Source organism: Trichomonas vaginalis, chromosome IV (assembly GCF_026262505.1).
Source record: "Trichomonas vaginalis G3 chromosome IV, whole genome shotgun sequence".
NCBI lineage: Eukaryota > Parabasalia > Trichomonadida > Trichomonadidae > Trichomonas > Trichomonas vaginalis.
In genome coordinates, this window is record NC_067206.1 from 27215896 (window position 1) to 27243488 (window position 27593).

Sequence of the window (27593 nt, forward strand, 5' to 3'; positions counted from 1 at the left end):
AAAAAAGGTAGTGGGGCTTCCAGGCACTTCGTGCCTTCTAGCCCCGTTGATGTTTAGTATAAAATGAAAGTCTTTACGAAGAAGAACTTTACAAAACATAGACAAGAAAGTTCATGAGGAACTCTCAACAAAGTCTTTACGAAGAAGAACTTTACAAAGTCTTTACGATGAACTCTCAACAAAGTCTTTACGAAGAAGAACTTTACAAAACATAGACAAGAAAGTTCATGAGAAAGTCTTTACAAAGTCTTTACGAAGAAGTCTTTCAAAGTCTTTACGAAGAAGTCTTTACAAAGTCTTTACGATGAACTCTCAACAAAGTCTTTACAAAGTCTTTACGATGAACTCTCAAAAAGTCTTTACAAAGTCTTTACAAAACATAGACAAGAAAGTTCATGAGAAAGTCTTTACAAAGTCTTTACGAAGAAGTCTTTACAAAACATAGACAAGAAAGTTCTTGACAAAGTCTTTACGATGAAGAAGTCTTTACAAAACATAGACAAGAAAGTTCTTGACAAAGTCTTTACGATGAAGAACTTTACAAAACATAGACAAGAAAGTTCATGAGGAAGTCTCAACAAAGTCTTTACGATGAAGAACTTTACAAAACATAGACAAGAAAGTTCATGAGGAAGTCTCAACAAAGTCTTTACGATGAAGAACATTACAAAACTTCATCGTCAATGAGTGTAAATCAGGCAAAAATATATTTTAGGGTAGATGGTTAGATCTAACCTGTTTTCTAACCTCATTTCTACCCTCTTGAATTTTCATGAACTTTCTCAACAAAGTCTTTACGATGAAGAACTTTACAAAACATAGACAAGAAAGTTCATGAGAAAGTCTTTACAAAGTCTTTACGATGAAGAACTTTACAAAACATAGACAAGAAAGTTCATGAGAAAGTCTTTACGATGAAGAACTTTACAAAACATTGACAAGAAAGTTCATGAGAAATTAGACGAAGAAGTCTTTACAAAGTCTTTACGATGAAGAACTTGACAAAACATAGACAAGAAAGTTCATGAGAAAGTCTTTACGATGAAGAACTTTACAAAACATAGACAAGAAAGTTCATGAAAATTCACGAGGGTAGAAAAGAGGTTAGAAAACAGGTTAGATCTAACCATCTACCCTAAAATATATTTTTGGGTCATTTACAAAACATAGACAAGAAAGTTCATGAGAAAGTCTTTACGATGAAAGAACTTTAAACATTGACAAGAAAGTTCATGAGAAAGTCTTTACGATGAAGAACTTTACAAAACATAGACAAGAAAGTTCATGAAAATTCAAGAGGGTAGAAAGTGTCATATATACATCTGTCAAAAACCGCTTTTTAACTTCACTTAAAATGCCACGTAAGCTACGTAAGGATATACGTAAGAGGAAGAGAGCATTGAAACATCCAATAGTAAAACTGACACCACAACAACAGTTGCAACAACAAATGCTGAATGACCCCACTATGTTGCAACAAATGTCAAGCAATCCTATGCTTTTAAACCGAGTTGTTGGTGCACAGAGTGGAGGTTTAAGAGCGGCACTTTTAGCGAAAATGGCAGGCTATGGTGGAGCTGCAGACGGAACAGCATATAACCCTCAAAGTCAAATGAATTTGAGTTCACTCAAAAATCAAATAACAGATGTCAAAAAGTCAAACATAGACATACAGAAGCAAATAAGTGAAAACGAAAAGAAACTAGAATATGACAGACACACAAAGAAACTCAATGAGTTAAACGTAGAGAAAAAGAAGAAAGAAGAACAACTGAAAGAACTAAGTACAGAGGAATATGCAAAAAAAGTGTCAGAAAAAGCAACAGAAGTAGCAAAAATGGAACAAGATGTCATAAATTTGAAAAACCATACTACTCAATATAAAATACTGAAAGATGAAGAGATAAAACAAAAAGCCCTGAAGACATATATGGATAGCGATGAGTATAAAAAAGAAGTTGAAGCAAATGTAAAGGCAGAAAAACTTTTACAGTTGCAAAACCAAACCGTACAGTATGAAAACTTAGCACAAGAAAGTAAAAATAACGACGCGGCTATGCAAAAAGGCAATGAAAAGCGCAGAATATATAAAAGCTAACAATGACTGGTTAGATGCCCAAGCCAACGCTAAAGCAGCCCAACTCATAGGGTCAATAAGGACAAAAATACAAGCGGATGAAGACAGTTCAAATGAAGCTTTAACGAATGCTGACTTTAAGAACGCCTTCGAAGCTCTTCATAGTAAGGTGAAACAAGTGAACGACTTCTCATCTGGAAAGAAACTGAAGTCTGAAGGTTTCGACAAAGAGTTAAAAGAAGTAGCACAAAATATGACGAAAATAACAGATGCAGCAACGAGACAGGCAGTTCAAAGTGCCTATGACGCCGTTAGAGCAACTGTTGTGAAAAGTCAAGAAAAAGAGTTACAACAGACCAAAACAGACCTAGTAAATGCTTTCTTAAGAACGAAAAGTCAGGTAGGACATTACGCTGCAGATGGAACATATGTGCCAGCTGGTGGAACTTATATACCACCAAAACCTCCAAGAGAAGCACCTGCACCAGGACTACCTAGAACATTTACATCGTCACATGGACACAGACACAGGCATGCACAACAACCAACACAACAACCAACACAACAACCAACAGTTCAAAACCCTGCACAACAACAACCACAAACAGAACAAGGACATAAAAGAAGTAGAGAAACAAGGAAACCAAGAATTCTTAAAAATGCTTAAAGAAGAGTGTGGTTTCCCAGATACTGTTGACTTTAGTGACAGATATAAAGAAGCTATTGAAAGTTCAAGGATGGAAATACTGACCCGAACCTATTTAGCTTTATGGCTCAGCACCAAAACGGATATAATCTCAAACCTGGAAAATACAAGCTCGCTAAGGATATGATTTAATAGCATATCATCCAAATGACATGGATGAATTTACTCCGAGATATTTGATGTCAGAGCTAAATGACAATTCAACTTTCGTCATGAAACGCGTAAAAAATAGAGACGGAACGAAAGAACAAAAAGCTTATGAATGCGGATGACGTAGATAGGGAAATTGTTGAAAACGGTCTCGGAATATATGAAATGCCAGCAGATGAGGTACAAGAAACTCCACAGGAAGAGTTCAGATACAACCAGACATGGAAGAAATAGTTCAGCAAACAGCTAGAAGAGCCTGAAGGAAACGAACAAGTCCCTCCTTTGGAAACTAACTTCACAGAACTAGATGAAGATTTGGAACAGCCGAAAAAATCTTGACCCTCAACAAGAGTATGCGGAGAATATGGAATATTTCCAAGAGTCTAAAAAAAAATTCGGCTGACATAGTAGAAGAATATCGAAAAATGTTTGCCGACATACAAAAGACTCCAGCACCAGATGAAAATATTCAGCATAGAATGGAAGTACTGAAAGAAAATGTACACAAATACACAACCCTTTTTTACTTACGAGCATTTAACGTTCAATCTTCGGATGAACTCGGTGAAAATAAAAGGTTAAATTTCAAGAAAACATATAGAAATGAAACATTGTTTAAAGTTCATTCAGAACCTAACCAAGATGGAAACAAACCTACTTTTGTTCTGGAGACGATGGAACTACAATGAGATGGGGTCATAAAGCTAATCCGGATAGGTGGTTCATAAACTTACAACCACCAATTCCAAGAAGTTGTAGACGCAATGGAAGTGAATGGTGAACGAGATATAGCTGGTATTTTAAGCGCGGCTTTAATGCCATTGAAAGATATGAAACATGCAGATATTTTGGACCAGTATGAAATGAACATGGCTGATGGAAATATAACCCTGACGTTCTAGAACATTTATCTCAAAGAACTACACAGAACCATAGAGATGGTATATTTGGTGAAGAGTTTAGAAAGAAAGTTAGGGAGGAGAAGAGAAGAGAACCTATTGTACATGACCTTGCAAACGAAAGTTTACAAAATGTCATAAAAACTTACTTTGCAGACAATGAACCGAGAAGGGATGAATATTTAAGAAAACTCAAATGGACAGTACCAAATAAATGTTAGTATTGAAAAACATGTTCCTTGACAAAAAAACCAACTACAGAAATAAACGACGCAAGACTGAAAGATTGGGTAAAAGCTTTCCCATTCACAAGATATAGTTGGTAACATGGAAAGAAAACCAGAATGGCTACAAAAACATATATTTGGAAACGAGCATATTCCATATGGACAGGCACTGTTTGAAGAGCTTGAACCGGAAACTCAGGAAAGAGTCATGCAAACAATACGCGAAGACTCAAATACAGACTATGACAAACTCTTTCTAGGATATAGGTTACCTGAGATGGGCGACCAGAGCCAAAAGGCAAAAAGGACATGGGAAATTTGCAACATACTAGATGAACATAATGCAAAGATGCAACAACTTCAAGCAGAGGGCAATGAAGGAAAAAGAAGAGTTAAAAACTCAGTCAGGAAGAAAGTAAAGCTTGGTCCACGTGGGTTCTATTATGACATATAAATCCAACTATTCTATATTTTTACTCATATGAAATGTACGCCGCTCAGAATATAACGCCAACAGTTTTGGATGCTATGAATGGAAATGTTTCCGAATGGTATAACGAATGCGACAATGCCATTAGAAGGTCAGAAATAGTTCCTGGAACTTACGAATATACAACTGCTGTTTCTTATGGAAATGTAGGTGAGTTTGGAGAAGGTTCTTCAACAACAGTAGATATTGCTTGCGACAGGTTTCATATTATTTCTATTGACAACTCTTTCTTATACGTGGAACAAGACATTGAAATAAAACCTTCTGCCAAGTTGTCTGACAAGAAAGGTTGCAATGGAATTTTCTATGTCGGATACCAATATGCTCCAGAAGTTTTCATGGGATATAAGATATATTCTAACTCTGACTTAGTTCAAACAGTAACATGGGCAAACTATGAATGGTTCGCTTTGAGAAACTCAGTACAACCACAAGCTAGAGAACAAACAGACCAGTATGCAACTATTGAGAAAATAAGAAGACTTGACCCTAACGTTCCAGGAGTTTATGTTAACCTTTCTGGACAAACTGCAGCAGCAGTAACCAAAGTAAAACTGAAACTTAGAGTTCCTTTGTCATCTTTCCTCATCTTCAGGTTTTTAAGATACTTGCCAAACTGGGCAGGAAAAATTTCTATCGAACTTACTCCAAGCAAAAATAACTTAGTCATTGCACCAACACAAGACCCATTCACTCTTACAGACGTAAAGGGAGCAAATCAAACGTCATTCGCCGAATTTTGCAAAGACAAAGTTGACTTAGACTTTGGTTTCTCAAACCTCAACACTGAAGTAAACTATTATTTCAATGCTGCTGGAACTGCTTGGGACCCAGTTAAGTTCACATGCGAAAAATTTGAATGCAAGAGAATAGAAAGCAGACTTGCAGTCTATATGTTGGACCCAGATATTTCAAATGCTTTAGCTGCCAAATATATTGCAGTTCCACTTATGTTCCCTATACACCAAATATCTGTCAAAGACTTTGCAGGTGAAGTTGGAAACCAAAGTGCTGACCCAGGTGCAAGAACAGATATTGCTTTAACAACTGCAATGAAACATGCAGATACTATGTTTGTACTGTTCAGACGAACTATAAATGACTATTCTTGCTTCTACAACCCTGGTATTAAATACCATATAAACATAGATGGCAAATATTATCCAAGAGAAGAATATTCTACAGTTGAGGATATGAGGTCATACAACTTGACATTAGATGCTATGAACTTTAACAACAACTTCACAACAACCATTAACCCTGAAATGCAAAGTTCTATTATGCCATATGTGAAAGTATGGACTCATACAGGAGGTCAAAAAACTCAATATACAAATGGAGACCGTTCAAACTTTTGGCTTGGCATTCCATTTGCTGACTCAGAAGACTTTATGGGTGGTATTTCAACTGTTGGTACAGTTCAAATACAATATACTGGTGACAGAGACGGTCCAGATGAATTGAAAGCAAAGAAGTTTACAAAACCAATAGCACTTTTCACGGAAGATGCTCTTTTGAAGATTCGTTCGATGAAACCTGCTGGGGCTCCTCAGATTGGCATAACGACAGCTTCCATCGAGCAGATTTTGGCAGCAGGTCAGTAAGTTGTTCTTGAACTGACTTCTCTCCGTCAAATATTGACAGTACGCCAGTTTTGACATAATATTGTATTAAAAACTTTCCTTTAGAAATATCGGTCAGTTTTGTTGTTATATTTTTGTCAACTCAAGAACTTTCACCATCTCGTTATACCAACTTTCTTTGCTTTATGAAAATATTTTGGTTCAGCAAAGACTGCTATTCTATAACATTTTCCATTGTTTGTATAAAGAACTATTCTGTCAATGAACTTGTATTGTTTGTGTGTGTAAACTTTGTTTTGCTTCAATTCGAAGAGATACTCAAATACGTCCATCTTTTTATTCTAAGTAAAATGTCATTTCCGAAAAATAGAAGCGTAAGTGTTTCAAAAGGTTTAATGGCGATGGCAGATGTGAAGTTAAATTCACCAACTCAAACAAACAGTCAAAGTGTTGTTGTCAATGTCAAAGAAAGAGATGTTGAAGTGGGGAAACCATACGAAGACGAAGATGGTATAACAATAGTTCCTGTAAAAGAACAACCAACATACCCTGAAGTTAGCAGAGACTTAAGTTCTGTTGCAGATATTCGAAACGACTACCAACAACTTAAAGACAAACTTAAAACTCAGGAGAAGATTTGTCAAGCTTTGGGTATAATGTTAAACTTGGTCGAACACAACCCTGTAAAAGTGAACTCATATGTCATTGCACCTCATGAAGTTTTGAAAGAACTATTGAAACTTTTGACAGAGGCAGACGATATAAACATCAAAGAAATAGAACCCGACATTGCTTGCTGTGGTGTTTCATACAATGTCATTGACAAGATATACGTTATGAAAGGAGGTGAAACGTTGAACTTAAAATATAGTTTCCCAGACGTCATAAAAATATTTGACGACCACAACATTTCATTAAAATTTACTTGCTAAGTAAATGGCAGAAGACATAGTGGTTTATACTATTACGACTAAAAACCCTGAGTCATATAATTCTATAACAACAAACTTACAAAGTCCTCAAGGACGATATTGTAAACTGACCTTAAACACGATGACGACTAAAGCCTGTTTTGCTCTTTTGACACCAGAAGACTTTGTTGTTGTGAATGGTAAAAAATACTTCTTTGAAGATACTTACTCAGATATACCACCAACAGGTTTTGTTGACTTATTTAATACTTTAAGGACGGATGTAACATGTGCTGCAACTAGAGCAGGTTTCATTATGTTTGGATGTCCGACTGAGTTTAGTATAAACGATATGAGCTATAATACAAAACTTATATCTGGTTTTTACTACCAACAGTTTCCTATAACAGGAAAAGGTGTCATACAAGGTTTGTCTGTTCCATTGACTTTAAGTACACCTATTTTATATATTGTTTCAAACTTAGGTTCAAAGTGCTATTCGAATGTCGACAGAAACTACTATGACCAAAAGATACTCATGCGTATAAACAACACATTCTCTGCTGGTTTGCCTATTGTTCATTCGAATGCTGAGTTTTCAGCTTTAGTAAACTCAAACACTTTAGCAAACATAAACTTAACCTTAGTTGACGCAAACTTTGTTCCTGTAAAACTTTTATGTCCTATGTATTTGTCAATGACGGCAGAAAGTTTCGAATTGGAAGATGCAACTGGTGAAAGTATTGTACTACAAGAACAACTTCAACAACAAATAGCTCAAGAACAACAAATGCAACAAATGGAACAAATGCAACAACAAAGTCAAGAATAAAAAAAATATTTTTTTTTATTTTTATAAAAAATGTACAGAATAGACGTTTCAGATTTTTATGACTTCCAAGCGTTCAGAAATATGTGTCCATTTAGAGACTATAACAAAGCAGTCGAGAATTTGAAACGTTTAGTCATTTATGTCGACTCTGCCCCAGAATGTTATGTCATGAAAGAATGGGATGTTGTCTTTAACAAACCAAGAGCAACAATAGTGTCTGAACAAGAATGTAGACAGAAACTTAAGAAAATAAAAGTTGTACAAGTTGGTATGAAGATGTTAGATGCTTGGGATATCTTATTGTCAAAGTTAGAAGATTTTTCAGTTCGTGGTATAAAGTTCTATACACCATCTCCAAACTTCTATTCTATCTTCACTGGATATAAATACGAACAAGTAGAATGGAAAGAAAATGTTATAGAAGCTTGGTTAGACCATGTCAAAGAAATTATATGCAATGGAAACGAAAGAGTCTATGAGTATATCTTATGTTGGTTTGCAAACATCTTACAACATCCAAGTGCTAAAAATGAAACTGCTCTCATTATAATTGGAAAACAAGGAACTGGTAAGAACACTTTCTTTACAGATATTTTGTGCAAACTGTTAGAGGGCTATTCGAACCCTAATATGACAAACTTAGAAAACATCTGCGGTAAATTTAACTCTTCAATAGAGAATATGAAACTTATAGTATGTAACGAACTTCAAAGTATAGATACAACAAAGGTTTTAAACTCAGATGCTTTGAAGAGTCTTATAACAGACAAAGTTGGAGTTGTTGAAAGAAAGTATAAAGACCAAAGAGTTTGTGAAAATGTTGCAAACTTCATTATGGTTTCAAACAATGTTGTTCCGATGAAGTTAGAAAGTTCTGACAGAAGATATGTAGTTGTCAGAACGTCAGATTCTCATATGCAAGATACAGAATATTTTGACGACTTAGCAGAAACTTTGACACCAGAGTTTTACAACCATTTGTTCTCATACTTTATGACATTAGATATTTCTAAGTTCAATCCAAGACAAATTCCACATACCGAAGAGAGACAAACATTGTTAGAAGCAAACAAGAGTGTATATGAACTGTTCATAGATGAAACTGACTTTGAGTGTTTAGATGAAAGGTCATTGTACGATTCGTATAAACAATATTGTCAAGAGTATGGTTATATGGCAGCGTCTAAACGAACATTCTTGGCAAATGTCAAAAGTCTTTTAGATGTTCAGAACGGCGTATATACAAAGAAAAATTTTTCTGAGTAAATTTTATAAAAAATATATATTTTTATTTTATTTGAAATGTACGCTGAGTTTGTTGGAGAAGACCGTTGGGAAACTTGTTTGTTAGATGAGAAATATGAAATTCACTGTTGTGAGTCATTTGAAGTCAGAAACAAAGAGACAAAAAGAGTTTTAAGCGGATGGGAGCAAAATAACGGATATGCGCTGTTCTGGTTAGATTGTCCTTATGAAATGTATGAAAAAAAGGCTTTATATGAAGAATATAGAAAATATTGTTATGAAAACGATATAAGACCAAGCTCTAGAGAAAAATTCTATGCTGGTATAAAACATCTTTTCAAAGTTCGGAATGGCAAATATAGAAAGAAATAATTTTTCTGAGTAAATTTTAAAAAAATATTTTTTTATCCGATAGAAAAGATGACGAAATATATTTCAGTCAACAAATATATGTCAGGACTTAAAGAAGAACTAGACCCATTCGCTTATTTGAATGTTTACTTCTACCATTTTGAAAAGTCTACATTTGACAAAGTTTGGAACATCGAACCAGTTAAGTTTGCTATTGTGACTAAAAATGGTGCGAAATTTGAAGACTTAGACATAGAAGGTTTGTTAGCAGTCAAAGAAAATTTTGACAGAAGGTTTTCAAACCTTAAAGAAGGCAAAGCATACAAACTTGTTATACCTTATGAACCAAAGAAAGCAGACGACTATGAATATTATGAGTCTAAGATAGTTGAAGTTCAAGGTAAATTGGGTAAAAAGATTTTAGAGTCTAAGCCAGTGTTTGCTCCTAAAGAGGAAGAGAACATTGACATTGACCCAGAAATGTTCTAAAAATAAAATTTTATTTTTACATGTCAAATTTCTTTTTCTCTGGAACTGGTTCAGGTTCTTTTTTCTCTTCTTCTACTTTCTTTTCTTTCTTTTCTCTCTTCTTCTTCTTCTTCTCTGGTGGAGTTATGTCAAACTTCTCAGAACCATATTTTTGTAAAAGGTCTTTGTCCTTTAATAGCTCTTCTATTCTGTTTCCTATTTCATCTTCAAGAACAGCGCATGTGTCTTCTTTGCATTCTAAGAACTTTTGTTGGACTTCATCTTTCCAATCGGCGTCATCTCTGTCAACAAGTCTGTCATTGACAAACTTAAAGACTTCTCTGCCTAATGTTTTATGGTTCTTGTCATATTCCCAGAAACAGAACTTTAGAACAAATTCACCTTTCTTGTTTACACTATGTAAGATTTTATGGTCGACAGATGTTTTGCTGTCAAAAAGCTTGTCTCGAATATAGATAGCGAAATCGCTAGACATTTTCAAAAAGATAAAAATTTTAATTTTTCTAAAAATATGTTAGAAAAAAAGTTTGCTGACATTGACAAGAAATTTGAGAATGTTTTAAACAAGAACAAGAGGAAGTTAGAAAATGCTCAGATAAAACCCATACATGACAAGTTCTTATTTGCTCAGAATGGTATAACAGGTCTAATCGCACCACCTGGGTCGGGTAAGACTTTCACTTATCTTAAAATGGCTGCACAACAACAAGAACTAGATGAGAAGAACCCATTCTATGAGTTAGTAGTCATTTGTAGTACTTCTGGTCAATTTGACCAAACCGTCAATTCGTTCAAAGATATTATAAAAAAGTCTAAGTTAGTATGTATAAAAGACTCTGAGTTGTTAGATTGGATAAAGAAGTACCAAAGAAGAGTTTTGAAGTACAATGCTATAAATGAGTATATAAACTCGAAGTTTAAAGACCCAAATGAGGAAATGCAGAGAATATTAGAGAAGAAACACTTCCGAAACAAACAGAAAGAGATAGAATACATTTCGAAGAAATTGCAATCTTACGATTGGAAGACTTACCCTCACAGATGTCTTCTTATCTTAGATGACTTTGCTTCTCATCCTTTGTTAAAGAACAGAGAACAAGACATGTGTCGAATTCTTAAGAAGCTCAGACACTTTAACATCTCAGTTGTCATTTGTGTACAGACAGCCAAGAGTTTAAGTAAGGATGTTAAAAGAATACTTACTGATATCATACTTTTCCCCGGATTGTCCGAAGACGATTTCATGGAACTTATGAAAGAGTCCATGGCAGGTAAGTTTGACAGACATGAACTCTGGGAGAAGTACAAAGTCATACAAGACCCTCATACTTCTTTCAGAATTCACATCTACGCGAACAAAGTTCAAATTGTAAAAAGTCAAGCTTGAAAAATGTAAGTGTTTAGTCTTAGTCTGTTGTGGTGCTGGGGCTGTCGGTTCTTCTGGCTTTGGAAGACATTCAGGAAGAGGAACGTCAGTCCTCCGTTTGTGTCCTGTCGGAAGGAAGAACTTTTTCTGTCGGAAGGAAGAACTGTTTCTGTCGGAAGGAAGAACTGTTTCTGTCGGAAGGAAGAACTTTTTCTGTCGGAAGGAAGAACTTTTTCTGTCGGAAGGAAAAACTTTTTCTGAAGTTCGACCAAAAAGTTCTCAATTTTCGAAAATTTGAATGGTTTACGGACGAACAACAGGAAATTTTTTTCCAGTTGTCAGGAAATTTTTTTCTTGTCGGAAGGAAGGACTCGGAATGCCAGAAGGAAAAACTTTTTCTGTCGGAAGGAAGGACTCGGAATGCCAGAAGGAAGGACTTGGAATGTCGGAAGGAAGGACTCGGAATGCCAGAAGGATTTGACAAGACAATTTACTTTATAGAGCTACCTGAGCCATCTTTGGTGTCAAGCTTGAAAAATAAATGGTTCATCTACCCTGCTTGTTTGAAGTTGTCAAAATACTCTGTTATTTTTTCTTTCAGTAGCGGTAAGTCTTCTTTGAATGTAAGTATTGTACAACCTTTCATATCATAGTGTGTTTGAGGTAACGTATCTTGAACTATCTGTTTAACATCTTCATTTGGTGTCATTGAAATCGGTAAGTTTTCGCGATAGAACCAATTTCTGTCAGATTTGTAAATCTTAGCAAGGTCGTAAAAGCTTTTGTTGTTTCTTCTGACTAAATGCAACATAACCATATCTCTGTCTTCTTCATTTTCCATCTCTTCAGTGTAAATCATATACTTATAGTTCTTTTCCTTTCCTTTTGGTACCGAACGTGGTATTCTTTTCTGTATGTTTTTGTCTTTTGCTTCAAGCTTGTTCTCTAGCTCTTCACGTTCTTGTCTATGAATTTCGTCAAGAAGTTTACAAACATACCAAGCATAACGAGGCGAAGCCCACATTGCAACAGCATTTACAAGAAGTCTATGTACATAATATCCTCTCAAACCGTTTGGCAATTTTTCACGATTTTCATGAGTTTTAGGCGAGTAAGATTTTTTACTTACTCGCTGTTCTTCACTGTTTTCAGAAAAAAGTATGTCTCGCTGTGCTTCGCTCAAAAATTCTTGTGTGCTTTGGTTCCTAAACCAGTCTTGTGGTTTCTTAGTATCTGGAGCAAAACATGCTGTCAAAATACTTTGCATTTGGTACATATCGTCTTTGACCGAACGAATGAGACGTAACTGTTTGTTAAACTGAACCCACTCATATTCTTCATTTATAGCTTCATGGACTATAACTGTTGTTGTGTTCTCTGTTGTTGACATATCTGTCTTTACATACAAAATAAAAAAATTTGTTAGAAAAAACTAACTTTATTTTTTCTATCTTAAGGAAATTCACTGTTTTCATAGAGTTTTGGCGACTAAGTTTTTTTACTTACTCGCTGTTCTTCACTGTTTTCGTACGGAATCTCTTCTCTCGGTTTTCCGAGGGAAGCAATCTTATGCCATTTTACTCAGATTTTTGTGCTGAATTCAGCAAAAATATATTTTAGGGTAGAAGGTTAGATCTAACCTGTCTTCTACCCTCTTTTCTACCCCAGTTATTTTATAAGCGTTTTACATGGTAAACGTTATTTTTACATGTATTTTTCAGCAACTTCGTCAAATAATTTTATAGCACTATCTATCTCATCTACTTCAAACGTTTCTTTACCTTTTATGGGAGCACCATACATTTTCTCAAACTTTTCGAGTAGTTCTGTTTCAGCAGCTCTCATATCGTTAACTAACACAACCTTGACTCTATTGACTGTACTGTCATATCTTAGAGTTATATTATATGTCCTTCCTATCTTATATCTTTTGTGTTGAAGTCCTTCGGTTTCTGAACGATGTAAAGTAAGCCTTCACTGCAACGTTCTGAGTCGAATAAACCATATGTTATGAAGTTATATCCAACAACTGGGTCAATCCATAACAAAACTATTGGTATAAGACTTTTGTCTATAAGATATGCTGTAGTTCCATAGAATCTTACCGATATCATAAGCTCAGGATTTCTTGTCAAAATTTTCTGAGTAGAAGCAATTCTAACCCAGTCCTTTGCTTTCTTTCCAGATGGAGATAAAATGTCTGACAAAGAATATTTGTTGTATTTCTTTGAGTATCTTACGTTTAAATCACCTATTCTAACCACTTTGGTGTCATTGTCTATCTTTCCAACTGTTTCAAACTCATTGTTTGACATTTCTTTCTTTAAGTCAGCATAGTCGTTTCTCATACGTTCTATCTCTTTGACGGAGTAGTTATATTTCCTCATTGCTGCTTTACATTTAGAACATTGTGGGTTCATTTTTGCGTTATATTCTGAAACCTTACCTGCTAAAACAACCAAGGCGTCAATGGTTTTCTTTAAATCTGAAGCAGTTGGTTTTATCTGTTCATTCCATACCTTACCTCTTCTATCTTTATCTCTTATCTGCCATACACATTTTGCAACTAACGAAACAAAGTTGTCGTAGGTCTTAAACTCCCGGGTTTTGTAAAGGTCAGAAACATTCTTATATACCATGTCGCAATCTTTGTCCATAACCTTATGGTTGCAATGAAATCCTAGAAACTCATAGTTTACCTTTCGTATGAACTTCTTTATTTCTACTGAGTCAGTTGCTTTGACTTCTATTTCATCGAATTCTGGAATAGTAAGCTTTTGTTGTTGGATTTCAGGAAGTTTAGGTAGATGGTCAATAATATCCTGCATTTCATAAAGATATTGTTCATTTGTTTCATCTTTTGCAGTGCAATCTAAATCTCCTTGGAGAAGTTCTTGCTTTATCTTCTGGATTTCTGTTTCGAAAGTATATGAAGAAGGAATGAAGCTTTTCATCTCTACTAACATTGAAGTTGGGTTCATGACTAACGAGTTTGGTGCTGTTGTTGCTAACATGTTCTTACAATAAAAATAAAAAAATATTTTTTTAAAAAAACCAACTTTATTTTTTATGTTTTTTATGTTTTTTGTGAAAGTGTCAAAATTCAAGAGTTTTGTGTGTTTTCTACGATGGTAGAAAAGAGGGTAGAAAAGAGGTTAGATCTAACCTTCTACCCTAAATTATATTTTTGTCGAAAAAAATGGTTCATTTACTCACAATATTTTTTTACAAAACGACCCCAAACTTTTAACTTCTTTTCTGCAGCTTCTAATGAAACTTTAGCGAGTTCATATTCTCTAAATTCTCTTTTTAAATCTTCTTGTTCCCATTGGTCTAGTTCGTATGGAGAGTCTCTATAACCAGAACATATCTCACGTTCATGTTCTATTTGTTTTTCATGCATTTTTCTAACTTCTTCTTCGAACAAAGGTTTTGCATTCTCTACTGTATCTTCAAGTTCTTCTTCATCTAATTTCTCATGAACTTTCTTGTCTATGGAGTCCAGAATTTTTCCAACTGCTATGCAATATTTTGGAGAAGCCCACATTGCTATATAGTTTACAAGTCTTGGGTCTACATACATTCCTCTAACCTGTTTGATTTCATCCGGAATTCCTGCATGAATTTTGTATAAAAAGCAACCCGCCGTTTTCCGCGGGTTGGTATATTCTTCACAAAATGCTTGTTTTGAGGTCGAGCCACTTTTGGCTCCACCGTATTTTTTCAACCAAAACTCATTTTTCAATACTTTTTCAGCACTTCTCCGTAGTTATATATGAAAGACAATTCGAGATAAAAGTCGTAGTACAATGGAACAATATGTTGCACACCATTTGTTGTGAACCAAACTTGAAAGTCAGAGAAACTGTTACTAGGTGGTTCGTAGAATTTAGAAGCAAAGTCATAAAAGTCCTTACCAATACATAGAAAACTGTTGTTGCTTGAACTGAAACTTGCATGACACATAACATTTTGAGGGTCAAACACGTTTCTATAAACTGTCAAATCTGCTGGTGGGCGTATAAACCAGAACGGACCGTCAGGTGGCAATGGTTCGTTCTGGTTTAGTAACCGAAGAAATTGTGCCCAAGAACGTTTGTCTACTTGCCAAAATAAAAACTGTGTATCTCTTGGAGGGTTATTTTCAATCCTTTGAAATGAAACGGTGGAGTTCATCTTGTCATATTCTAGTTTCAGATAGTATGTTCCATTTAGTAAAGAATCGTATTTTTCTTGAAATTCCCAGTAGTATTTGTTTATTTGAGTTTGAAAGTCATTTAGAGTCTTCTCAAGACTTTCGTCTGAACGAACTGTAAAGATTCTCATTTCATCAAATTTGTCTATTAGACCATCATGACCTCTATACCGCCCATGAAAATATACTGCGAACATAAATGCGTTAGTTCTTTTTGAAAACAAAACTTTTCTAAATCCTATTGCCTTTGCATCTGAAGGACTTTGAAGCCAACGAATTGGAAAGTCAAACCTGTAAGCACCGGATGAAATTTCTTCATCTGATATTGTCCTACCGGCATTTGTAAAGATATAGTCTAACGGTTTTGTATCTGCTACTTTTGTTCTTTGTTTTTCAACCTGAAACATTTAATATATGTAAAAATATACTGTTTTAAAAAAAATGTTTTAAAAAAGTATGCCATTTCATATTTCTCATCTAACAAACAAGTTGTCTGACTGCTTGAGGGTTAGGTTGGTACCATTCGAACTTGACACTTGCAATTCCTTCAATTGCATTCAAAATATCTGAGTCGGAGTCAAACATTTGTTCTCTCTTTGTAGTCTTGAAAGCGTCAAGAAGTTGTGCGGCTGTTGTGACATTGCCATGTGCATAGTATATATGACCGTCCAAATCTGTTATAGTTAGTCTGAGATTGTATCCTTTCTTATTTCCATCTTGAATGGCAGCAAGTACTCCCATGAAGCCTTCTTTGTTCTTTCCTTCGTCAAAGTTTACTGTAAAGGTTCGACCAGATGTAATTTGACTTCTAACTTCACGATACTTCTCATATGCATATCTTGTTCTTTCCATGGGAGCATGTGCGTCTTCACCCTTTCCTTTTTTCCTTCTCAAAGGATGCAATTGTTCGTCATGTTTCCAGTAGAATCTGGCAAAGCCGTCGTGTCCCTCAACCTGTGGCTCACTAACATTGAAAGGCATGTCCATAAGACGTTCTTCTTCTAACCTCTCTAGTCTGTTTGGATAATTGGCACGTGCTGTTTCCAAATCCATTTCGTAGCGAAGACCAGACAATTTGTCATAGACTTTTATGGGTCTTCCCTTCCTATATTTAAACTTCTTTGAAACTCTCCAACCATATCTTTCTAACTCTGCTTTTATTCTAGCAGACCTTCTGTCCATTCTATACGGTGGCATTTCTATAAAAATAAAAAAATATACTGTTTTAAAATGGTATGCCATATAGCTTCTTGAATTTGTTAAGATGTATTTGAACGTATTTTCCATCTGTATCTCTAGCGTTTACATGAGCATAGCCCGCCTTAGTAAAACATACTTGTAATTTCCTATAGTTTACGCCGGTATAAAAGTAGAAAGAGTCTTGTTCTTCGCTATAGTAGTAAAACTCAAACGTATGCTCGCCATAGTCTGTAATTTCAATTGCTTCATCTTCTAGTTCGTCGACAAATTCGAATACAATATCTCGAAATTTGCCTATGTTCTTATTGTTTTCAGAACAAGTGACCCAACGCAAGTTTTCAAGTCTATTGTCGTTTCTTATATGGTTTATATGGTCTACAAAAGGTAAATTGTTAGGGTTCGGTATAAAATGAGTTGCAATGACAACATGTTTAAAATAGTTTTTTCCACTCATCTTCATATTAGCATATCCGTCATTTCGCTCCCATCCGCTTAAAACTCTTTTTGTCTTTTTGTTTCTGACTTCAAATGACTCACAACAGTGAATTTCATATTTCTCATCTAACAAACAAGTTTCCCAACGGTCTGTTCCAACAAACTCAGCGTACATTTCAAATAAAATAAAAAAATATTTTTTTTGAAAAATGTTTTTTCCTTTACTTAACATAACCACCAGCTACCATAAGTCTTTGACGCCAACCCATACCAGCTAATGAAGGTTGACTTGGTTTAGTTTGGAAACTAAACTTTGGTTTTGGTTTATCTTCAGTTTTTGGTTTTTCTTCTTCTATCGGTTTTTCGTCACTTTTCGGTTCCTCTGACTTTACCCCACTTGCAGGTATGGTTGTGTCGTCAACCTCTTCGTAAATATCATATGCCATTTGTTTTTGTTTTCCTTTCAACTTTTTGTGTTTGTTGTAAAGTTTAGAATATTTCGACTCTAAGTCAATGAGATGTTCTATAATGAACTGTTTGTCAGTGAAGTAAACTTTTCCATCTGTTGTCTCGAAAGCTCCTTCAGACTTCAATATTTTATTTGTGAGAGTCTGTTTCTTTTTTGAGATACTAGCCGTTCCATTTCTATGAAAAGTGACTTTGTAGTTAGGGTTTGAGTTACCAGACCTGGCACTTTCTATTATTGAATTTTTCTCTTCATCTGTAAGTTCTTTGACAGGTTTTGACAATGGTTCTGAACTTTTTGTTTGTGGTGTCAAATCTACCGTTTCAACTTCTTCGGTCATTTTCATCTCAGTAAAAAATTTTAGTTTGGTTTGTTTTCAACTGGTTGTTTAGGTTTTTTAAGTCGGTCTAAAACTTCTTGAGGTATAGGAAGGACTTGACAAACACGTGGTTGTGTAACTGCTGGAAGTCGACAAATCCATCTTGAACCCATTTGTCTTAAAGCTGTATTGTTCATTTCATCTCAGTAAAAAACTTTACATTCCCCAAGTTTGAGGTGGTTGAGGTTGGTTGTTGTTTACCCACTGTTGTGCATGGTTATATCCTCTGTTAAAGAATCTTTCACCTTGGTCCATATAGTGTCCTGCTTGGTTATAGTAGTCATTTGCTTTGTTATAGTAGTTTCCTGCTTGTCTTCCTACATTGTCCATCCATCCTTGAACTTTTCCTCTTGTTTCAGGATTTGGAATAAGATTTGCTGCATCTCGTGCTACATCCCAACCTTTCTGTACGGTTTGTATAATAGGTTGCGCTTTCTCTTTAAGTATACCTAAAGTACTCAAAATCTTCCTTCCAATTCCAAATGCACCTCTGGCTAGTGTTCCCACTGCGGGCAAAAATCTAGATGCGACTCCTGCTAATGCGCCAAATAAACCCATTTCTTATGGGTTAAAAATGACGAATTCAAACAAGGACCCGTATGTTTCTAAAGCGACAAAGAAAGCACTCATGGTAAAAATCTTTAGTTCAACACCAAATGCTTGGTTTATGGATATCTTGGAAAACATTCCGAGGTATAGAGAAGATGGACCTCCATACTGGCTAATATTTGTTGGTCAAAACACAAGATACTGTGAAGCCATACCATTATGGTCCAAAAATATTTTAGATGTGAAAACTGCTTTGACAATATTCGTTGACAAATACCATCCAACAAAACTGACATCTGACTGTGAAAGTTCTTTCAAATCAGACGATATTAAAAACTATCTGCGTTCAAAAAATGTAAACCAATATTTCATTGTCGACCAAAACCATTCTGCTCTTGGTGTCATTGACAGTTGTATAAAAATCTTAAGAGACTTAAACCAACCACAAGGTGGTGAAGCAAATGAAATGTCATATGACGACAAATATAGACACTTCTCCATGGCAAAGATGAGACAAGTTTTAAATATTTACAATACCCGTAAACAAAAAGGTTTGGGAAACCACTCCCCCGAAGAAATGAAAAACAACCCTGACTTAGAGAAAGACTATATATTTAATAGTTTAGTCAAAAGAGACAAAAAGAAAGAATGCCAGGCTTCAAACTTCAGAAAGGTGACAAAGTAAAAATAGAAATACCTAAACGCGACCCATATGAAAATACTATTGACTATGACAACAATGGGAACTCGACAGGTACTCACATTCGTGTTCGTAAAAATAGAAGAAAGTATACAAGAGAATATTATGAAGTTTTAGGCAAACATGGCAAAATGTACAGACTGCAAGCAGAAGATAAAACTACTATTGTCAGACCTCGTTTCAAACTTGTTAAGGTTCAAGGTGGTATACTTTCAAAGACAGTTCCTAACAAATATAAGACAACTCCTGACGAATATGCTAAAGAAGTTGAAAATGACGACTAAGCATTTCTATACCATGCGTAAACTGTCATGTAAGGTGGCATGTAGTCTTTACTTTGTCCCGTTGTTTTGTATATCCTGTAACGCGATGTGTATGGTTTCCATCTCCCTGAGTGTCACTCCAGTAACAATTTATAGCAAACTGAACGTCGTCTTTAACATCATATCCTTTACCTTTTTTCAAGGCGTGCCAATCCCAAAATTTATGCTTATGCCAACCTGCTTGAGATGTACTTAAATCTACGTAGTGACTGTGTGCAGGTAGGTTTTCACCTGAAATCGTTTTACTTCCGCCTGTTTTTCTTTGAAGAGTTTGCACAATACAAAAACCTGTCGACTATTTGAGTCCAAGTTCCAAAACCAAGTACTACTTCTGTCTGGTAGAGTTCATTGACGTGTAAATAGAACCTATAGGATATAGTGTTTGAAGTATTTCTGTCTTTAACGTTTGAAGCTCTGTTTTGTCAGCTTTTTTATCATATAAATCTTGAGCAGTGAATTTAACTTTTTTTCATCCTCCATGACATAGACATTTCTACATCTAATGTATCTCATCGTTGTTATGTCTTCTTCCGATGTTAAACCTTGTGGAAAGTTAGGAGGTTTCCAATTTAATACATCCCCACCAGTTTCTTCAACCGTTCCTTCAATATTTTCTATACCAACAGTTGCGAAGAAATCGTGTGTATGTCCAACGTCACTTTTCCTGTTTAAGGTTTCTTGTAAGTTTGTAATATCAGATATGGTATGTGTATGAGTCTTTTTAGAATATTCTTTGTCAGCTCTTGTCACTTCACTTGACATTTTATTGTCAACATATGTTTTATCTGCTTTGTCATCTAACATTGCTGGTAGTTCATCTACGTCATAGATGTTATGTGTATGATGTTTTTGTGGGTATGTTCTATCTGTCCATGCGAGAATATAGTCTCTTGTTGCATCTACATACTCTTTGTCAGCTTTGTTGTCAATATCTGCCTTCAAAAGAAGTTCATCTATAGGTTTCTCGTTTAAAGTTCTTTTTGTTGGATTTATACAAACAGTATGGTTCTTACTGTCTTGAAACAGAAACTCGTCTGTCAATGGGTTTATCGTCAGTTTTAAGTTTCCTTCTTTCAATGACTCAGATATCTTAGAATAGTTTGAAAGTTTGTTGTGTTCTTATTTAGAGCTTGCACAATGAGTTGTCGGTTGTGTTGTATTTCTCTCATAGACGCTGTTTCTTTCGACATTTTTATTCTAGATAAAATATGCTTTCAATAGAAAAAGAAAATTCAAGAGTTGCTACAACTAAACCATTAGATGAACTTTTTACTAATGTCGGTCAAAAGTTTGAGACAGAGACCGTAAAGCATGAAGGCTATCGTTTTGACTACCCGTTAAGATGGTTAAGAGACCCATCCGTCACAAAAGCTATTGGCTTTCGTAGAATGAAGTTCATTTCAGAAGCCATACATGGTTTCCCATTTACGGTCGCTTTTGAAGTTCGATACTATAACAAAGAAAAACGTACGTATGAGAAATTTGAACAGGGAAAACTTTTACAAGTGAATTTGCTTGTAAACTTAGAAACAACTCTTCAAGCTTTCAAGAAAAAATAAACGATATCTATCTCGAATATGCAAAACAGTACAACATTGACGAAGGAGAATACCATCTCGATATTATATATGACAGGAAAAATGCAACTGTTAAATTCAATAGAATAGAAGACCTTGGAGAAGACGTTTATATTTCTACAAAATATAACAACTTGGCATGGTATAGATTTTTGAGGATGTTAAATCAGCCTGCAGAATATCCAGTACACCCGAACTTTTATGAAGTCGAAAACCCTAATGGAACATATGAAATGTTTTCGACTCAGATGCTATTATAGTTCATGCTTCATTTTCTGGTGCACAAAACTCTTTTTTATGCTTGGCAAATGACTTTTACGAAAAACCTACAAAGCTATATGAACCACCGAGTGGAAGTATTTCAGACTTTCAAGTATGGTTTACAACAGATGGAAGAAAGAGAATAATTCCATTATACCACGCGTTTTACTTAGAACTTAGTCTCATATACAACTACTATCGAACGGTAAAAATATAATTTTAATACGGTTGAGGTGTTGGATTTGGTTGCCAACTAGACTGTGGTGCAGGTTCAGGCTGTTGTATAACACAGGAGCTTGCTCTTCTGGTTCAGGTCTTTTAGGTATAATACCAACGAACTGACCTACTCTTTTACCAATATTTTTGACACCGTTCCAAATTCCTCTTCCTACGGTTTTTATTCCATTCCATATACCTCTTCCAACTCTTCTGAAGAAGTTTCCAATACTACTGAAGAAACCCATTTTACTATATGTAAAAATCTAATGTCCGCCTAGTCTCTTACGTTTCCTGTTGAGTTCCATAGCATTCTTTAACTGGAGCTCATACATTCTGTTTCTCCTCTGGTAGAAAACATATTCTGGGTCAACTCCTGTGTTCGCGTCATCTTGCATAGAGTTGTTATATATCCCACTTCAGGGTTTGTATAAACTCTTTCCATCTCATATTTGCATACCATGGTGCAAACCTAACGCAGCGTCATTTGACATGGCAGTTTGCATTTGTACATCTGTTGGCACTTGACCATAGTTTGCCATTGCAGTTTGTATTCTAACTTCATTTGGAATATTCTCTGGTTTGGTTGTCCAGGTTGCTGTGCATTCGCTAAGTTCTGTGCGTCCATTTAATATTAGATAAAAAATATCTCTTACGAGTACATATGCTGAACATTTGCAGGCATTGGTTCATCTTCATATTCTCTATATCTTTCTGCCACGTCAAATAAGTAAATGACACAATGGAAAAAACCTAAAACAAGTAGTCCTATTTCAAACCACATTTACTTACTAGTAAAATTTCTTTGTTATGACACTTTCTCCGGTTTATAGGACCTCTCTCATATTCTATCTTGTCATATCTAAACTCATAGTCATGTATGTCCTCTAACCATCTCATGACACTTTCCAAACCACTTTTATCGGATGTAAAGTAAAAGCATGGATGGTTATGTAAAACGTCTAAAGTTTCTAAAGAGTCTCTCAAAGTCCAGTCTACTTGGTATTGAAAATCGCATGTGTTATAGAACGGCGGGTCCACTATAAAGAAAACATTTTCCTTGTCTTTGTATTTTTCATACAACTCTGTCCAACGACATCTCACAAACTCTATACCCTCAGTATATTTTTCTATGTTCTCTTTGAAAACCTTTGTATAGTTAAGATATAAAACTTTTGACATAAGTGTTTCAATGTCATGAACTCTTATAGAACCACTATACAATAGTCTAGCAGATATACTATCCCAGTCTATATATTCTGCTTTTTTCAAAACCTCTCTCACAATATTTTTCTTATCTAATGGTATACGTTCCATCTTACCTATAGGTATCTTTTCTTTTAACTCTTTCAATATTTTGTTTGTGTCTGGTATATGTTTGAGACGGTTCATATAGTTGTCGAAGTCATTGCATATAATCTTTGAGTCAGGAAATACAGTATGGCACAAATGAGATATATAGAAACTTCCACCGAACAAATCTACAAATGTTAGACCATTCGGTAGTTTCTTAAGTTCTCTCAATAGAATATCTTTACATCTACTCTTATTTCCAAAGAAGGGTAACGGTGGTTTTGTAAAATTCATTTTATATATATAATAAAAATGTTTTTTCCTGAAAAGTGACAGAAAAGTGACGGGGGGCTAGAGGGCACGAAGTGCCTGGAAGCCCCACTACCTTTTTTTTTTTTTTTTTTTTATTTCATATGGTTTTATGATAGATAAGCATTATATTCCCACTCATTATATTCGTAAATTTTGAGGTTTATCCTTCGCTTTTAAGATCATTGAATTTGATTTTTATATAAAATAGTTATATATTAGAAAATAATATGAGTTTATGTGATATTATTTTTCAGAAGATTTTGTGTTCTTCTTCAAAATTTTATTTTTTTATTAAAAAGAATCTTTACAAAATATACATTTACTTAAATTAATATTTAAAAACGTGCTCTATCAAAAGTTCCAAAAATTCAATATTTTAGCTTTTCTGAGGTCTCACTTTTGATGAATTTCTGTTTACAACAATACTATAACAAAAACAATTACAATGACCGATCCAGATAGTGGGGAACAAAAAGAAATAAAACAAACGATAGAAACCGGTGAAAGGTCAATTATTATTGATTATGATTCAAAGGATTATTATTCGATAATGTTAATGCTTGAATATTAAATAGCCTTAACAAAGAATTTTTCAAGTGATATTTTATATTCATCAACTATTTTATTATAAATATCATTATAAGTTAAATGAAGTTCAGTTGTTGTTCCGTTCTTTGATATCTTAATTGTGCTAATATCCTTTATAGGATTTATTTTTGCAACTGTTCCGCAGCATGAAACCTCATCATCTATGAAAAATTGAATCTTAACGTCTGAATCTTGAACATCACAAAGAATGGCGATAATGTGAATTAATGATTCATAAGGTAAAATAATTAAACGGATTGGTCAATTAAATTTATTATTGAATCATAATTATTAATTATTATATCACGGTAAATTTTCATTAATTCAGAATTAATGTCTATTTTATATGGCGCATGCGACTGGAATCGTAGATTCCTGGGTTCTCGATGTTTGATGAAAGAGGCGGGGGGTATGTTGGATAAGTGGGAATTTCAACGGGTTCTTTACCGGGTTCAGATAAAATGATTGGGTCTTCATCTTCTTTATTTTGCTCCTTCTCCTTTTTCGGTAAGTCACGAGTTAATTCAGGGCTAACATTAACTTTAACATTTTGAATAATTCGTGATTTATCATCATTTACGTTATAACCAACCGTAATCTCTGCTTTTGCGTTTGTGTTCTTTTGACTTGTGAAACGTCTTCTCATTTATAATCGAATAAAAAAAAGAAAAATATATTTAAAGTTTTATTTAGTTGTTACGGTAATATCCCAAGGTTCATCATTGTTTGCTTATACTTTCTTTGTAACTGCACCAATTATGTTATTGATATTGCTTTGAGTTTCTTCCAGTCTTATTTTATCATTTACAATATCTTTAATCATTTCATTACATGCATTCTTAAAACCATCTGATTTTTCTAATTTACGTCTATCACTTTCTTTAATTAAATCAAAGTTATAACCTTGTTGAGAATAAAGTGGTTTCTTTATCAATTCCTTGAACGCTTCTGAAAGTGAAGATGAAGAAATTCTTGCCACTTGAATTGGTTTAAATTCTGCTTTCATTGCTTCTTTCTGTTCATTGAACACTGGATCGAATAAAGCAACTTTAAAGAATTTCTTAGCTGGAATTTCAGGTCTAATATTTGCATATTGACCATCAAACTGATTAACATATCGTGGTAATCCATCCGGTCCCTCTTCAACAGCATTTAATTCTTCATTGAAATAAGAATATGGATTATAACGGTATGAATTAATTGACCATTTTCACCTTCTCCAATGTATTGTTTAACACACCTTTTTCCATTCATCAAATTTCATAGGATAACATTCATTTATATGCTTTACGTTTAGGATAATCCGTCATTGTTAATTTATACCCATTTATGACTTTAATATTTCCTTGACCATCAGTAACGAAAACTTCATTTATACCATCAGGTTTTCCATTTGGACCCGTAATGTCTGCTTCGCGTGCTTCCCAATTTGGACCATGACGTTTGGCATATGCTTGAGCTTCTGGTAATGTTAAAACGTTTCTCATTTGTTTAACATCTTTTTGAAGACCAGCAACAATATGAACTAATTCTTTCATTCCATCTGGAACTTTCATAGTTCTATTATAATATGCACCCTTTTTGTTTGTCCCTTGTTTTAATGGAACCTGTAGAAGATTTGCTATTTCTGTCATGTTTAATTATAAATAAAAAATAAAAATTAATTATAAAAAGTTAATCAAATTTAACACCTCCTTTATTTAAATCAACTATTATTTTTCCATGTTCACCTAATTGCTGATATTGTGTGTAAAGTTCATTAATGCTCATTGGTAAATTCACTTGATAAAGCATAACGTTCAACTGTTGACGACTAAAACCACTGAAAATGAAAAGTGTTGATAGATTTGATTTAATGTTTTTGTGCTTAATGCTTTGAAATATTGAACAGCCATAAAGAATGAACACTGAATGTGTCGACATTGAGTTAATAACTGATTAAAATATGATTTCTCATTAGTTATTAGTTTTGATTTCACTGCATCATCTAGAAAAATGAGTGAATGCAAAAATTCTCTATCAAAATTTGAAATAGAAAGTGTTTCAAATAATTCATCCCGTTGTTTATCAATAATTTTATCCTCTAATCCTTGCTTCTTGATTGTATTATATAATTCTTTATACATTAAAAAGTTTTTTAAATAATCTTCTGCTTCTTCTTGTGATAAATAAATAATTGGAATTTTGATTAAATGCTTTAAAGATTCAAATGTATCATCTGAAGGTGAACCTGAACGGTTGATATAAATTAACACATGTGAATGAGGGGAAGTGTTAGCAATAATGATAATTTGTTTTAATATCGTTAATGTTTTACCTTTATTCTGTTTACCAATTGCTGCAGTGATTGAATTTAAATAACATTCAGAATATGGAATTTTCATTAATTTTTCCTTAGATAGAGCATTTCTATTATCACTCAATGCTTCATTAATCATATCATCTACGTATGTATTATATACTCCCGCTAATTCTTCATAAGGGGTGGATGAATTTAAATCCATTTAATCAAAAATAAATTTATAATTTTAAACATTTCTATTCATCAATATTTCATCATATGAACTTCTATACTGTGGTGGTGTACCTGTTGGATGATATTTCAAACCTTCGTCCGGTGTCCATGTCCAATACGTAGTCCTAGTAAACCAAACCTGAGGAGGATTTGTCACCTTTGAACAGTAAGTGTCATTTACACCCTGAATGATTGGATAAGCTTTCACTTGTACTGTAACTTGTGAGTTGAAAGTTTCTAATCCATCAAAGAATATACCCGCTCCATCACGTTGAACTGGAATAGTGCATAAGAATGAAGTTTGGTCTTTCCATGTTCTAGCTAATGGCGTGCCATTATCATCATTCAGTGGTCTAGTTAATGAGTCCTCGTATTCTTCCGTGCATTCATTCACTCCATCTAAATCAGAAGCTTGAAGCATACGTGTAAAGAATATGTCGCCCACTGTGGTCATCGCTTGATCGGGGAAGTTTCTGGAATCTATAGTGACCTGAAGACCTCGAAGCATTGGATTTTCTAAAACCGTTCTTTGCATTGCATTCTTCGGAAATGTTAACACAACATCTGTAACATTATGAAGAGCGTATGAGAAATCTGAGCTAATACCTTCAGGAGTGATGCAACCTCCATTTAGTGAACGAACGTCAATATGTTGAGCTGGAATCATGAATGGATCTTCCTTACTGAATAAACGTGGTATTGCTTTAACTGATTCTTCAATTAAACCGTATCCTGGTGTAATGCATTTATCCTCTAAAACTTCCATCTTTGTGCATGAAATAATAACGTTATCAACTGTTGCGTCAGCAGATGTAGCGGCTAAGCTTGTAATTAATTTGGCAGGAAGTCCGATTTGTTGGAATTTGCGATCATATTTATAAACATAATTCATAATCTTTTCATAATTTTCATCAGTTATCTTTTCATAAACGTAATTTTGTAAATCAGCAACTCTTAACGGGTCAACCTGACAAAATACTAAAGTATCCCTGAAAACATAATATTTAAGAATGATTTCACCAAATGATTTAGGATAATCATCGAACGCCTGAAATGCTAACAAATCATTTACCGGAATAATCATATCAAAAGTGACATCAACTTCTTCATTTGCTTTCTTGAAAACTTCTGAAGGGTCAATATATTTACCACATACTGAGTTATCATATTTTTGAACATTATTATATAACGAATGAACAAACTTTTTAACTTTCCTTTCTGATTTTGGTTTATATGTTGCAAATGCGAAAGATTCACG

General features: G+C 34.4%; 18 protein-coding genes and 3 pseudogenes across 21 annotated transcripts, besides 5 other annotated features; 10 read left to right on the forward strand and 11 right to left on the reverse strand.

The window, feature by feature from the left end:
- Positions 1–67: part of a terminal%2Cinverted (terminal inverted repeat of Maverick-3 transposon ID:TVAGG3_0176990) that runs on past the window's edge.
- Positions 1–20644: part of a mobile genetic element that runs on past the window's edge.
- TVAGG3_0177000 (protein of unknown function, DUF4106 family) lies at positions 1838–1995 on the forward strand (the record flags this gene model as incomplete). Its single annotated transcript, XM_051225490.1, has 1 exon — positions 1838–1995. A coding segment is annotated over one exon (158 nt), but the record flags the coding sequence as incomplete, so codon positions are not given.
- On the forward strand, positions 4546–6153 carry TVAGG3_0177010 (protein of unknown function, DUF4106 family; the record flags this gene model as incomplete). The annotated part of the gene is made up of 1 exon (XM_051225491.1): positions 4546–6153. One exon carries the CDS (start codon positions 4546–4548, stop codon positions 6151–6153), a length of 1608 nt encoding a protein of 535 aa, XP_051110477.1.
- Positions 6528–7064, forward strand: TVAGG3_0177020 (protein of unknown function, DUF4106 family; the record flags this gene model as incomplete). Its single annotated transcript, XM_051225492.1, has 1 exon — positions 6528–7064. The coding sequence occupies one exon, from the start codon at positions 6528–6530 to the stop codon at positions 7062–7064; it is 537 nt and encodes a 178-aa protein (XP_051110478.1).
- On the forward strand, positions 7396–7875 carry TVAGG3_0177030 (uncharacterized protein; the record flags this gene model as incomplete). The annotated part of the gene is made up of 1 exon (XM_051225493.1): positions 7396–7875. The coding sequence occupies one exon, from the start codon at positions 7396–7398 to the stop codon at positions 7873–7875; it is 480 nt and encodes a 159-aa protein (XP_051110479.1).
- On the forward strand, positions 7906–8390 carry TVAGG3_0177040 (uncharacterized protein; the record flags this gene model as incomplete). The annotated part of the gene is made up of 1 exon (XM_051225494.1): positions 7906–8390. A coding segment is annotated over one exon (485 nt), but the record flags the coding sequence as incomplete, so codon positions are not given.
- Positions 9571–9960, forward strand: TVAGG3_0177050 (protein of unknown function, DUF4108 family; the record flags this gene model as incomplete). Its single annotated transcript, XM_001294173.2, has 1 exon — positions 9571–9960. The coding sequence occupies one exon, from the start codon at positions 9571–9573 to the stop codon at positions 9958–9960; it is 390 nt and encodes a 129-aa protein (XP_001294174.2).
- On the reverse strand, positions 9977–10435 carry TVAGG3_0177060 (uncharacterized protein; the record flags this gene model as incomplete). Its single annotated transcript, XM_001294174.2, has 1 exon — positions 9977–10435. The coding sequence occupies one exon, from the start codon at positions 10433–10435 to the stop codon at positions 9977–9979; it is 459 nt and encodes a 152-aa protein (XP_001294175.2).
- TVAGG3_0177070 (P-loop containing nucleoside triphosphate hydrolases family) lies at positions 10472–10749 on the forward strand (the record flags this gene model as incomplete). The annotated part of the gene is made up of 1 exon (XM_001296023.1): positions 10472–10749. A coding segment is annotated over one exon (278 nt), but the record flags the coding sequence as incomplete, so codon positions are not given.
- Positions 11877–12716, reverse strand: TVAGG3_0177080 (KilA, N-terminal/APSES-type HTH, DNA-binding family; the record flags this gene model as incomplete). Its single annotated transcript, XM_051225495.1, has 1 exon — positions 11877–12716. The coding sequence occupies one exon, from the start codon at positions 12714–12716 to the stop codon at positions 11877–11879; it is 840 nt and encodes a 279-aa protein (XP_051110481.1).
- Positions 13031–13575, reverse strand: TVAGG3_0177090 (annotated as a pseudogene). Its single transcript has one exon. A coding segment is annotated over exon 1 (545 nt).
- On the reverse strand, positions 13736–14340 carry TVAGG3_0177100 (organellar and viral DNA polymerase type B; the record flags this gene model as incomplete). The annotated part of the gene is made up of 1 exon (XM_051225496.1): positions 13736–14340. A coding segment is annotated over one exon (605 nt), but the record flags the coding sequence as incomplete, so codon positions are not given.
- Positions 14535–14909, reverse strand: TVAGG3_0177110 (uncharacterized protein; the record flags this gene model as incomplete). Its single annotated transcript, XM_051225497.1, has 1 exon — positions 14535–14909. One exon carries the CDS (start codon positions 14907–14909, stop codon positions 14535–14537), a length of 375 nt encoding a protein of 124 aa, XP_051110483.1.
- TVAGG3_0177120 (uncharacterized protein) lies at positions 15068–15898 on the reverse strand (the record flags this gene model as incomplete). Its single annotated transcript, XM_051225498.1, has 1 exon — positions 15068–15898. A coding segment is annotated over one exon (831 nt), but the record flags the coding sequence as incomplete, so codon positions are not given.
- Positions 15999–16718, reverse strand: TVAGG3_0177130 (uncharacterized protein; the record flags this gene model as incomplete). Its single annotated transcript, XM_051225499.1, has 1 exon — positions 15999–16718. One exon carries the CDS (start codon positions 16716–16718, stop codon positions 15999–16001), a length of 720 nt encoding a protein of 239 aa, XP_051110485.1.
- On the reverse strand, positions 16747–17331 carry TVAGG3_0177140 (His-Me finger endonucleases family; the record flags this gene model as incomplete). Its single annotated transcript, XM_051225500.1, has 1 exon — positions 16747–17331. The coding sequence occupies one exon, from the start codon at positions 17329–17331 to the stop codon at positions 16747–16749; it is 585 nt and encodes a 194-aa protein (XP_051110486.1).
- On the reverse strand, positions 17983–18138 carry TVAGG3_0177150 (uncharacterized protein; the record flags this gene model as incomplete). Its single annotated transcript, XM_051225501.1, has 1 exon — positions 17983–18138. One exon carries the CDS (start codon positions 18136–18138, stop codon positions 17983–17985), a length of 156 nt encoding a protein of 51 aa, XP_051110487.1.
- On the reverse strand, positions 18158–18559 carry TVAGG3_0177160 (uncharacterized protein; the record flags this gene model as incomplete). The annotated part of the gene is made up of 1 exon (XM_051225502.1): positions 18158–18559. One exon carries the CDS (start codon positions 18557–18559, stop codon positions 18158–18160), a length of 402 nt encoding a protein of 133 aa, XP_051110488.1.
- TVAGG3_0177170 (uncharacterized protein) lies at positions 18576–19070 on the forward strand (the record flags this gene model as incomplete). The annotated part of the gene is made up of 1 exon (XM_051225503.1): positions 18576–19070. A coding segment is annotated over one exon (495 nt), but the record flags the coding sequence as incomplete, so codon positions are not given.
- On the forward strand, positions 19382–19534 carry TVAGG3_0177180 (uncharacterized protein; the record flags this gene model as incomplete). The annotated part of the gene is made up of 1 exon (XM_051225504.1): positions 19382–19534. The coding sequence occupies one exon, from the start codon at positions 19382–19384 to the stop codon at positions 19532–19534; it is 153 nt and encodes a 50-aa protein (XP_051110490.1).
- A 137-nt stretch (positions 20645–20781) lies between the features above and the next one.
- On the forward strand, positions 20782–21628 carry TVAGG3_0177190 (annotated as a pseudogene). The gene has a single exon. A coding segment is annotated over exon 1 (847 nt).
- A 1988-nt stretch (positions 21629–23616) lies between these two features.
- Positions 23617–23654: a mobile genetic element.
- Positions 23617–23654: a terminal%2Cinverted (terminal inverted repeat of Banshee-A3 transposon ID:TVAGG3_0177200).
- Positions 23655–23811: 157 nt separating this feature from the next.
- Positions 23812–26924: a mobile genetic element.
- On the reverse strand, positions 25495–26324 carry TVAGG3_0177220 (annotated as a pseudogene). The gene has a single exon. A coding segment is annotated over exon 1 (830 nt).
- Positions 26925–27593: the final 669 nt, after the last annotated feature.